At 39.9% G+C, this 12,547-nt stretch overlaps 1 protein-coding gene across 1 annotated transcript in view; it reads left to right on the forward strand.

The window, feature by feature from the left end:
* Nucleotides 1-12,547, forward strand: part of AFF3 (AF4/FMR2 family member 3) — a 291,116-nt gene that overhangs the window by 264,416 nt on the left and 14,153 nt on the right. Inside the window, exons 17-19 of the mRNA XM_026845932.1 lie at nt 6,356-6,419; nt 8,968-9,104; nt 11,120-11,191. Of these exons, the coding sequence (XP_026701733.1) occupies nt 6,356-6,419; nt 8,968-9,104; nt 11,120-11,191 (273 nt within the window). The remainder of the gene's footprint in view (nt 1-6,355; nt 6,420-8,967; nt 9,105-11,119; nt 11,192-12,547) is intronic.

Here is a 12,547-nt window from a genome sequence, read left to right on the forward strand (position 1 = left end):
CCATAGTAAGCATGAGACTCCCGTAAGTGGGTACCCACCTTGTACAGTGCCACAGGCTCTCCCCCACACTGTGTGCCATGCCCCAGACACAGTGGTGCTATGTTCAACAAAGAGCATTTATTTTCAGTTGTGGAATATGCAGGAGACCATGATACATCAGGGGAGGACACTGTTTTGTATAGTAATGCCAGCTCAGCTCTATCCTTTACCCCCAAGATGAGCACTCTTATCTGTGACCCAAGATGTCAGACATGCTCCTGACACATGTCCCATTATGAAAGAGCAAATAGGCAGGGCTGTTTACACCTACCTTTCACTTTATATGGTTTTCTTCCTCTTACAGGATTTTCTTCTCTTCTTGGACTGAAAGCCTAGGGCCTATTGGCACAGCTTCAGAACTGGACTTGGGCTAACCCTGGCTATGCCAGTTTCTTCTGATTTGCCCCTGGCTCTGATCAGATTTTAGTGTCACTCATTTTGCTGCTCTACTCCTTTGCAGCACACCCACTTCTTTAGGGTCTAGATTACTAAAGTTGTGAAACTGATCCTATATTTAGAATTATGATTTAAGCTGCTTTTATTACATGTAATTGTTGTACACTGAGGAAGCACTAGTTTGGTTTTTTATAACACTTCAGCAACATTACCTCTGAAGGGTATTAAAATATGCACTTGGCTACATTTATGATGTTTAATTGAACTTTTATTAGTTTTTTTTAATGTATCCTCATAAAGCACCATACCAGAGTAAGAAATAATGTACAAGTGGTAGATTATGTAAATGAAGCAGAAAATGCTATACTTTAGTATTTAGTTCATATAAAATGTAAAAATTAGATGAAAAATGTGGTTTTGAATGCAGTTATAATTAAAATTGTATATTGGAGTCTAAGCTACGCCATAGTCTGTAAATACCAGCGGTTGCTCCGAGTTCCAAGGAGATTATGTTGCAGTAGATGCTGATAAATTACTGTACGAAGTAAGGCTTTTATTGATTCACTTTGTTTGATTCTCTTCCCTTTTTTTACTGCACGAGTTTACATTTTTGCAATTATCTGCTAAACTGGAGTAAATTACATTCAGAGAAGGCAGCAAAAGACAAAGGTGGCAGAGATGTGCTGTAATGGCATAGAGCTAAATAGGATGAGAGAAACATATACACACACAAGCATTTCACCTGTGTAATGGTAACACCACTGCTAGGAGCTCAACAGCCCGGAAATTCTGAAAGGCTGCTTCTGGAAGAGGAGTAATTACAATGCCCGCAGCCATCTCACCTCACGCTGGGATCCAGCGCAACATAACAAGCAATGGAAATGCTGCCTTTCCTGCTGGTTTTCGACAAGCTCCCAGAGAAAGTGGTGGCGAGGCGAGTGAGAGAAATTCTGGACAGTAGCAGATTGTTTGATAAATTTCATCCTGGATTCAGCCACAGCCATGCTACTGAGGCTGCCCTTGTCAAAGTCATAAATGGTTTGAATGCAGCTGCTGAAAAGGAAGCCTGGCCTTGTTTGTACTATCAGATCTAGCCATGGGGGGGTTATTCTGTAAAAGGCTGGATTCTGTTGCAGTGCCTAGGTGACTGGCTAGTGTTGACTGAGAATGCGTTGAAATGGTTCCAGCGGTACTTGATTGCTTTCCCCAATCAGCATAGTAGGGTAAATTCTCCTCAAGAGCAGCCAGTTTCACATAATGACACTTGATCCCAGGGAGAATTCACCGGCGGCCTGACTTAGTTGGCACTGATGCTTTACGCTCTTTCTCTTGCCTTTCAGAGAGATATATGAGATGCATTAGAGCAGTGTATTAGAACTCCTTTTTGGCTTTGTTGAAAAAGACTATATTTCTAAAAGTACCAACAATCAGATATTCAGAAACAAAAGACTTTCTTGTGCAGTCAAGATTATTACTAGAGATAAAACACTTGTTTGTACCTGTTAATTTGAAGTCAGACTTCTTAATTTTATTTTTTTTTTAAAGAGGCCTGAATTCTGTTTGTAAGTCTGGAGTGACAGTGCTGCCACCAATAGATACATACAGTTGTAAATAAGAGGGGAATCTGACTCAATTGTCTGAAAACCAGAAGTCACTGAATAACTTTCCATGGGATTTCAGTTTATATTCATGAACAGTAATCCTAACAAAGAGACTCCAGTGCTTCTTCTGCTACTCACATCCACTCCAGTTCAACCAGTAGTCTGGTACCATTTTAATCCTGTAGAAATTTTCTCTATTCTGTGGCTTCTCAGGCTGTAGCAAGGCTGTGATATGTAGAGGGATTGCAAACCTTAGACCAAAGATCTGAAAAGGGGTTTAGTCACAGATCTTTCTGAATCTTTTCAGAAACAGATTTGCTTCTTCTCAAGATGCCTCTCATCAATAACATAGTATGTGAAATTGGCATCCAGTGAGATTACCTGAAAATTCTCCAGTCTGAGATTATTACCAATATAACTAAATAGGCCAAGATGCAGAGGAAATTTGGATGAACCTTGACGTTTGTAACAGATATGGGTTCTCAGTCACTATAACTTAAGGGTCTGTAAAATCAGAATATGATTAACAATCTTTTGTGAACTTCATTGATACGAAATGTGAAGTATGCAAAAGAGCTATCCTGAGTAATTAATTTATGCATCAACTTTCTCATGTGTCTTCATATGTCCATGAGCTGAGGTAACCTGTTAACTTCAAGGAGCCTATAGAAGAGGAATTTTTTTCTGTTTTTCTATTTCATGACATAATAAATTAAACTAGTATTTATGTTCATGTGCAGTGGGAACCTACACAAAACTGAATATGAAACCTTTCTTTCTCATTAAAAAAATCATAAAATAATTAAATCCAGCACATCCTTATTTTGTTACTAAAATTATATAAGAAATGTATGCAATGAACATAAACATACATTAAATCTATAGGACATTTCAGCTTTCCATTTTCACCCAACATGCACATTAGTAATCTGAATAGGAAGTTTATTAACATGTAGTGATAAACTGAAGAATAGTATTTCATCGATGGCATAAAGAGATCAGAATTTGACTTGGCGTGTTTATTAACACTATAGAACAATCTCTTGTTTAAGAAACTGGAAGGAAACATACCCTATCCATTTTTTTCCCAATGAATCTTAACTTCTGTTAGGCATCCTCTGATTTGTAAATCAATCTTCTGTTTTTCCTGTGGAAATACCTAAACATTCATGTTGAAAATATATATGCTTTGCTTTAAAATGGCGTTTTAATAGTTTCTTTTTTATATTAGACTTCCCAAAAAACAATTGGATGTTGTACAAACTGATGACTTGCAGTTTTGCACTTTGCATTATGGTTAACCACCCCATAGCAGGACCCTCAAAGCAGGCTTCTTGGTTCGGTAATGTGCATGCCTCATTGCTAATCATAACTTGGGAGAACAAATCCTGCTACAAGTTGAGAATCATTTTACAATTAATTTATAGTTAAGTAAACCATAATTACATTGTGCTATCTCATATTGTTTTTACAGACTCTTACCATGCTTCAAACAATCAAATTAGACATATAATGCTGGGTGATATATGGGAGGCAGTGTTGCAAAGGACATATTTTAATGACCTGACTTTGAAAGGATCATGTAAAGGTTCATCACTTTGATAATTTCAGAGAGATGAGACCTCTCTTTTGTTGATTTGCCCTGCTTTGCTTTGCTTTTTGGCACTTCATAGCAAACCATCTTACCTCGGTCACTGCACAAGACTAAGAGAGGCGGGACTTTAACGTTTATGTTAAGAATTCTTTCAATAATTCTGAAAACATAGCTCATTTTCTGTATCAAGCTAACACTGTTTCAATATCTAATATTTCATGACTGACCAAGACCAAATCCAGATGGTTCATATTATTAAGATCATGTCAGCATCGTGCTGGGCACAGGAAGTGTTTGCAGCTGCAGTAGCTTATCAGGTACTGGGACACAAACCTGTCTTTAGTCCCCTTTTTGACCTACTGGGTAGAGTAAGCTGGGGAAAAATTCCACTCTGAGGGATAATAGTATTTTAAAGAAAGTTGGAGCAAAGGAACTGTTCTTCTTTCTATCAACAAGATTTTTAGGGCAGAGATCATTCAAAATTAGCCAGACTTTGAATTTTATTTCCATCTAGTGATATTTAGCCTTCATTCTGTTCAAAATAAGGTTGACTAACCTTCTGTGATGCAATTAAATGTCCTTGAAAATGTGTGCACATAAGTAGAAGGAAACAGACTAAATGCACTGCCTTATGGTCTCAAGGAAGTATATATGGTTGTCCTCTTCTGTCACGAGGCTCCCCCTTGCTCCCACTGATCTCAGTTACGGATCGGAGCATGCTCTTACTGCTGTCAGCAAGAATTTTTTACTCATCCACCCCACTGACTTCAGTTTTTAGATCTGTATCTTTTCTGACTGACACAAAACATTTTTTTAAACAAATGTGCTAAGAAATCCCAGTTTCAAAAAACAACTGCTTAGGAATGTGTAATGGTTTGGGCTGGGATAGAGTTAATTTTGTTCATAGTAGCTCTTACAGTGCTGTGTTTTGGATCTGTGACCAAAACAGTGTTGATAACAGAGTTGGGTTTGCTATTGCTGGGCAGTGCTCACACAGCCTTCTTTTCTGTTTCTCACGCTGCTCTGCCAGCGAGGAGGCTGGGGGTGCACATGAAGTTGGGAGGGGAGATAGCTGGGACAGCTGACCCCAACTGACCAAAGGGATATCCGACTCCATATGATGTCATGCTCAGCAATAAAAGCTGAGGGAACAGGGAGAAAGTGGAGACATTCGGAGTGATGGCGTTTGTCTGCCCAAGTCACTGTTAAGCAAGATGAAGCCCTGCTTTCCTGGAGGTGGCTGAACACCCTGCCTGCCAATGGGAAGCAGTGAATGAATTCCTTATCCTGCTTTGCTTTACCTATTAGTCTGTCTTTATCTCAACACGTGAGTCTTCTCACTTTTACTCTCGTGATTCTCTCCTCTATCCCACTGGAGGAAAGTGAGTGAGAAGCTGCGTAGGGCTGAACTGCCTACCAGGGTTAACCTACAACAGATTGCTGAGCGGCAATAGTAATGTATCATTTACAACACCAAACACTTAAAAGCATGAATTGTAAAAACATCAGAATTCATCCTCTGACTACTCAGACACATCTCTTTTTCATTAGATAAGGGCAAAGGAACAACACTTTAACCAATGCTAAGAAAACTATTTTGCAAGGCAAAACTTCCTTCTCTGGGAGAGACAAGTATGCCAGTATGGCAGTAACCACTGTATAACCTGAGAAGAACCAGGACATGTTTTAGCTGACCAGAGAAAGAAGACAGCCATCTCCTCCCTATATGAGATCAGAAGAATATTCAGGGTCAGGAAATGTGCAGATTTTTATGAGAGGCAACAACTGAAGATGCAAAGTTATGGCTGAAATGACATGGCAAATGGCTATTCTCCACAGTAACTGAGAAAAGTGCAGTAGGGAGAGCTTATGGGAAGAGATGAAGAAATTTGCTTCAGCCATGAGGAGCTCACTGACATGGTGACCAGACATTGCCAAGAAGATATCAGTTTGTGATTTTAGTTTGAATGGAAGTGGATGTCTGGATCAGAAACGGACTTGTGAATTTCAGCACAGAGACAACAGTTGAATTTGTGCCCTGCAGCCAGTAGGTCAGGTAGGTGAAGAAAGGGATGGAGTCTCTGCAATCTGTTTGAGGAGAAATCAATGGAAAAATTGGCACAAGCAACACCAGTGGAATTGCAGCGGGCGGCCCAGCACTGAGTCAGAGATGAACTCCAGGCAGCAAAAGTAAACAGCACTCTCAACATGCTTACAGATAAGAGAGAGAAGGGGTGTTCAATGGTAGTTGTGGAGGCAAGCAGGTTCGATGTGTGTTTTCAAAGTGGAGAGATTAAACACACCCTTGTTTTGAGAGGAGGGAGAAGCCAAGGCAAATTACAATGTACAGAGAAGAGTAGAGAAAGAGGTAAGCAAGCACCAGGGAGAGGAGAAGATGGAATAACTTGTTCCGCTTAACGCTTGCATCCGCTTTGCAGTTCAAAACTGCACTAATTTGGGAAGCAGTTTATATAATCCATAAAACCACATTTTATTAGCTTTTTTTTTGCTTTGAATCACTGACTTCTAAAGAATGAGAACAGCCATAAATGCTATTGTCTCCACAGGCAGCAATTTGAAAATAGAAGATGCATGGTTACATGATAAGTGTATTTTCTTTGTAAAAAAATGTTTGCAAATCAGGTTTAAAATAAAGGGAAAAATAACTTGAAAATATTCTGTACTTCAGAAAATAATAAAATGTCTTCTTATTTTCCCCTGGTAGGCCACGCAATGCAGATTACTTTATGCAGGAAGCTAAACGGAAGAAGCATAAAGCAGATGCAATGGTGAGAACATTTTCTTTCCAGTTATGTTGCTCCAAATTATTTTTGTAATGCAGTTTCTTCATCAGTGTAGTATTGCTGGGGTAATTATAAAATCTATTATAAGGATGGCTAGGCTTGTTAAATTAAGAAATGTTTATATAATCAAATGTTCATAGCCCAATAAACTATGACTTAACAAATAATGACTTACTGAGATAAAGGCCTGGATAAATAAAACTTTCCATTTATGCCTTTGCTTTAATTAGTAACTATAGTAATGGAGGTTGTGTAAGGGATCCACATACCTAGCTTCTCAGTTTAACTAGCTGGCTAGGCCCTATAACTATATCCCCAAATTTGGTCTGGTGGCTGATGTATTTGTACATTTTTTAAAGAGCTTTGGCTCTTGGGTGCCAAAAGAATCCTGGTTTCATGGCAGCCATTTCCTAACATAATGAGAAGTACACAAGAATATGTGTCACCCTAGAGAAACACCTTGCACACAAAGAACTGTTGCAACAAACAGATTCTTGGCCCTGGCTTTGACCTGTCTCAAAACGTAGCCAGTAAGAAAAGGGGGAATCTGAGGTTGTATGGAGCGAAGGGGTACTTGTCTTTCCAAACAAATGAGTGCAACCAAGAATCCAGTGCTCCAGGAGAGATCCACTCAGCTGTCTCTCAGTTTTCTCCAGGGCTACAATTGTCCAGCACTATGCATAACCTAGCACAGCCTTAAAAACATTAGGCCTCTGGGATGGCAGATGCAATGTATAGGGTGAGACCCTGCATTCATATGGCTGTCTTGCAGGCAGGAGTAGCTGCAGTCCTGCCTTGCTCTGTCAGATAGACATGGCCAAAGAAGCAGAAGCAGGCCCTTAATTTAAGGCAGTAACACCTAGTTTTACATTCTACCCGAGTTTATTAGCACAAATTTCCATGGTTTATTCAGTTCCATATTACTATAAAGTGAGTCTTAAATCAGGAAATATTGTGGAGAAGTACAAATGGTGCATTTTAGTGTGTTGCTTTAAACAGAATGGAAAAAATTACTTAATATGCAAAGGAAATTCTTAGCCTGAAGAGAAATGTTTTTATGGTAGACTCCCAGAAACAGGAGGTGCAAGCATTATTCTCTGTTCTGCCACAAGTTACCTGCATGAAAAGTCACTTAGGCATGGTTTAAATAGCCTCCCATCAGTATTATGACTGAATTATCCTTCACATTCAGCTTCCCTGCACAGTGGACCAGCACCTTACACCTTCTGAATCACCCTTTGCAGGTACTTCCTCTCACTCCTTGCCTGTGTAGGGATCCCGGAGGAATTGCCATATTGCCAAAGTGCCTTCAGGCACTTTGAATCACCTTGCTGGGCCGGATACCTCCTACTTTGGCACTGCAATACCTAACGGAGGCACTTAGAGTGAGCAGCCTGAAAATTACTCTAAGTCTCTCTGCTCCTTAGTCCCCCATCTGTGAAATTGGGATAATAGCACTTCCACCAGCACAAGAGTTTTGGGGAGAGAAATATAATAGAGTTTGTGAAGTTCTCCGGTATGATCGCAGTGGGAGTCATATAAGAACCTAAAATAGATTGCAACCAGTGTGCCATTCCAAAGTTACTATTTAAAATCTTTATCCCTTGGAAAAGAATAAGGTCCATTAACCTTTCACTGTGTGCATCAGATTTCAGCCAAATGCATCCAGTCCATTAATGGGCTTTATGTACCACAGGAGTTCTGACTGAAGGAAAGATAAGTCAGGACACAAAGGTATTAGTATGATTCATCTCTATCCACATCAAAAATGAGATTCTGAGAGCAAATAAACAGTATGTAAGTGTACACATACGAACATGAAGTGCACATTTGCATATATACCATCATTGAGGACACATATGCATGTATATCTACAAGTACACAAATATATGCACACAGAGTCAAAGAAGTACTGAAAATAGGAGAAGAAATAGGGCAAGGAAGGTGAAGGGCAGAAAAGGCTGAGAGAACACAGCAGTCCCTGAAAGAGGAGGAAGATACAGAAAGTAAATTCCTGACAAGAAGACAATGTGGTCAAGCAGTGCTGGAATAATGGTAGGGATAAAGAAGACATGAGAATAGAGATGAGCTTTTGAGTAAGAGTTAGTAGTCAAAATATTAGTTCAAGATAATCATTCCCTTTCTTTGTTGAGTGATGAAAAACTTTATTTGTAAAGATGTGTGAAACCCTTTTTAATGAAAGTTGGGACAAAAGGCCTAAGGAGTTTGTACAATTTCCAGCAGTGGAAAAGCTTTGACAAACATCTGTCAGGAATGTCCTAGGCAGAGTTGATCCTTCTTTGGACACAAGACTGTGGATCAAATAACATCTCATAGCCTTTTTCAGCTCTACTTTCTGTATCTTACAATTTTCAGGGTTTGATGGGTTTTAGCTTTCTCATAGGAAAAATTGTGAACCTGAAGATATACCAACTTGTGTCAAGTTTACAATTCATGTTGAGAAAACCCCATCAAATGTAACCATATCTTGATGATTACACTATTTCTCTATGTCCTTATTTTTTCCCTCTAGGTGGAAAAGTTTGGAAAGGCACTGAATTATGCAGAAGCAGCACTATCGTTTATTGAGTGTGGAAATGCAATGGAACAAGGCCCAATGGAATCTAAATCCCCTTATACAATGTATTCAGAAACAGTTGAACTCATCAGGTAGGAAGGGAGGAGATGACCTCAGGGGTCTGTTGTGCAAACATGCTCATCTACATTATCACATAATTCCCCAGATACAGTCAAAGGGGAGAAGTGAGGCCCTCCCAAGTGCCTGGTCAGTCCTACGTAATGTGTATGTATTATCTGTGATTTCTATGGAAAGTAAATGAGGAAACTGTGTAGAATGAAAAAAAAAAAACATAAACAAAAAAAAAATCCCAAAGCTTTTCATATCACTTGAGTCGGAAATTACTTAAAGAGTTTCACGATACAATTCCTGTGCTACTCGAAAGAGAAAAATAATGATACATAATACCAAGACATTCTTGTGGAGTGGTAGTTTACAAAATGTCATCATGTGTATAAGATTGCAGTTTAAAGGTTACCTGAAATAAGATGTGAATAGCAATAGAAAAAAATTCAAGGTCCATTTGGTGTGTATGCTCCTACTGTAGCCAGTGGAGTCCCAAAAGCAGTGCAGCTCACACTAAAGCTACCACTACATTCAGTCACCTTCATGGTTCTCCAAACAGGACAGTCAAGAATTCAGTCCCACCCACGGGACTTTCCTCCTATGAAGAAAGTTTGTCTCTTAAGTCATTTTCTCTGTTATAGTTGGTACAAATACTTACCTTTATTGACAGTGTCAGTAGAGAAAACAAAGGTCAAAATCATCCCAGCAGCTGAGTGACTCTCTCCACAAGACAGCAAGCTCAGCCACACTAGCAGAGAAAGCTGCACTGTCAGTGACCATGGCATCATTCCTCAGGACAGTCAAACACACAGCTCTCGTCAGGACTAGGAAGTTCATAGGAAGTAAAACATTTCCATTTTTAATCATATTCCTAATGAAGCAAAGCTTCTAAAACATTCTTGCATTCTTTTGGACTTCGTGTTGATGTGAAGATTTTCTCTCATGTTAACAATTCCATTGGCATTTTATTCCACTTAGGGCTGTCTTCTCATGCATTTCAGTGGATTGAGGCCAGCTTTCTAACTGGAAGCTTATTAAAATCAAGTTGGGTTTTTTTTTCAGTAAGAGAACAGTACATCCCATATGTGCAATTCTTCCTTTTTTTTTTTTTTTTCAAAAGGCAGAAAACTCTTCCTCTTTCTGCCCTGTCTTTTCTCATGATAGTAAATATATGTCCTAACTCTGGAAATTAATTTTGCTTGCAGATCCATAGCTTTCAATGTGTGTAGCTGTGCTTGTGTTGTAGTGTGAATTGATGTTGATCTGAGCTGCAGCTCAGAAAAATAAATGGTTTGCTAGGTATACCTGTTGAAACAAAATGTTCATACTGAATCTTTGCAGGGATATCAGAATTAAAGTTTGGAAGCAAAGATGAGAAAAAAACACAAGCAGCTAATGATAGGGAACAGGTATTTTTCTGGAAGCAAGCCCAGAAGTGATGTGTGTTGTCCTAACCTTGTCCATTGTTCAGGTATTCAGCTGGAAGCTGAGATTTCCAGAAACTAATTTGTGATTGCATAGCACATACACTCTTGAAACAGCAGTGCTACCTCTGTGGATGTTTAATATTTATAGAATTTGAACGTAATGTCATATGAGTAAAAATAGCTCTAAGCCACATGTTCCCCCTCTGCTGTGCTCTGCTTGGGGGAGCGTATCTGGGTAGACACACTCAGAGCTGGCAGGGCGAGGGCAGCACCAGCTTCAAGGCAGGCTGTCTGCCTTCAAACGCTGTGAAAACCATCCTGCCTGAACTCGGTTTAACTGGGTCTCCACAGCAGCGGAGGTTATTGTGGTAGGACAGCATCACCTTGCCAGCTAGGCTCCTCTCTGGACTGATGGATGTTCAGGGAAGTTACTGCTGTTTCAAGAGTGCAGGGAGGCACTGCTAATGGCAAAATAGCTCTGAAACACAACCAGAAGAAGCACATGTACGTCTGGTATCTTGAGCAAAGATGTGTAAGGGGGCAGATCAAATGACATCGGCCAGCTATAAAGCTGTCTCAGTTAACTCACATTGTTTTTTTTCCTTTTCCTTAAGGTATGCAGTGAGACTAAAAACCCACTCAGGCCCCAATGCCACACCAGAAGACAAACAGCTGGCAGCATTATGGTTAGTAGATCAAGATTTCCTCAAAAGGCTTCTTTTCTGCAGTGAGCCAATTACTGAAAATCAGATGCTGGACGTGGCCAGATAGGAGTATGTTGTGTGTTGAAATTAAGAGAATACTTTCTGCTTCTGGAAGGTCCAGCCCTTGTATCACTGTACCAGGTCTGCATTCTGTCTCTGTAAATAAGCAATTCATATTTATTGACTGTGACAGGTCAGCTATGGTACATCAGCGTAATTAGTTTTTAAAGGCCTGACGGTTTGTTGTTTTTATGAGTGATGTACTTTTGTACCAATAGCTCGGTAACTTCTTTTGTGGCCGACATTTCAGGCTCAATAATCATAAATTATATTTACATTATATGAAGGGAGATACAGTGACAGTGATAATTAAGCTTCTTGGATTACCTTCTAAATTGAGATTTCTAGATATACATGTATGCACCTTAGATCCTATAGGATGGTTGCTGATTGCTAGTAAAATACTAAAATGTTATTAAAATCAAATTTTAATTTAATATCTATGTAGTTAATACATAAAATACCTATTACATGGTTACTGATTCTCAGTAAGTGGACATTTACAATCAGCAAGTGTGTTTTAAACATCTATTAACCATCTGTTAAAAATCCAAATTAAATGCCTCTTTAGACTCCATAAATAAGGAGTCCTAATTAATCATTCTTATAAAAAAGAACAAAATATTCAGAGCTGCAGGTTTTGGTTTTATTAAATGCCCTTTCATTGTCACTGGTTAGCAGTGCTATCGGGAGCGGCGCAGAATGCATTCCTGGCAATCGCTTTAAAAACGCTTAGGTGGGAAAACGACTGAGGAACGGGTTAAAAAAAGAAAAAAAAAAAAAAAAAAAAAAAAAAAAAAAAAAAAAAGAAAGAAGAATAAAGCCGTATTGGGAAGGGTTGGTTGCTCAGAACTGCCGGAGCGCTTCGGTGTGTGCGGAACCACATCCCGCTTCACGGAGCCGCTGCATCTGTTTCAGCAGAAAGGTCAGAGCGAGGGAAAGCAGACGGTGCCTTCTCCGGGCGATGAATAGCAATCTTCACTCACCGTCTGCCAGCCAGCAGATGAGCTGACACCATTTGCATATGTGCTGTACCTGTGAAGGTGACAGAGGGAGAGTTATGGTGGCGGCGAGGCCGCCGCCTCCCCGGGCTGCCCCCCGCGCCCGCTGGGCGGGCTGCCAGCCAGCGGCTCACCCGGCTCCGCTTCTCCTAAGGAGAGACTGTCCTCCAGCGGCCGAAGGCAGAAATTCATCTTCTGCTTTCAGGAAAACGGGCCGAGAAACCCTGCCTGGGATTTTTTTTTTTTTTTTTTTTTTTACAGCCCCGTGCTTCCTGCG

Source organism: Athene cunicularia (genome assembly GCF_003259725.1).
Source record: "Athene cunicularia isolate RWA chromosome 1 unlocalized genomic scaffold, athCun1 chr1_part1, whole genome shotgun sequence".
Classification (NCBI taxonomy): Eukaryota; Metazoa; Chordata; class Aves; order Strigiformes; family Strigidae; genus Athene; species Athene cunicularia.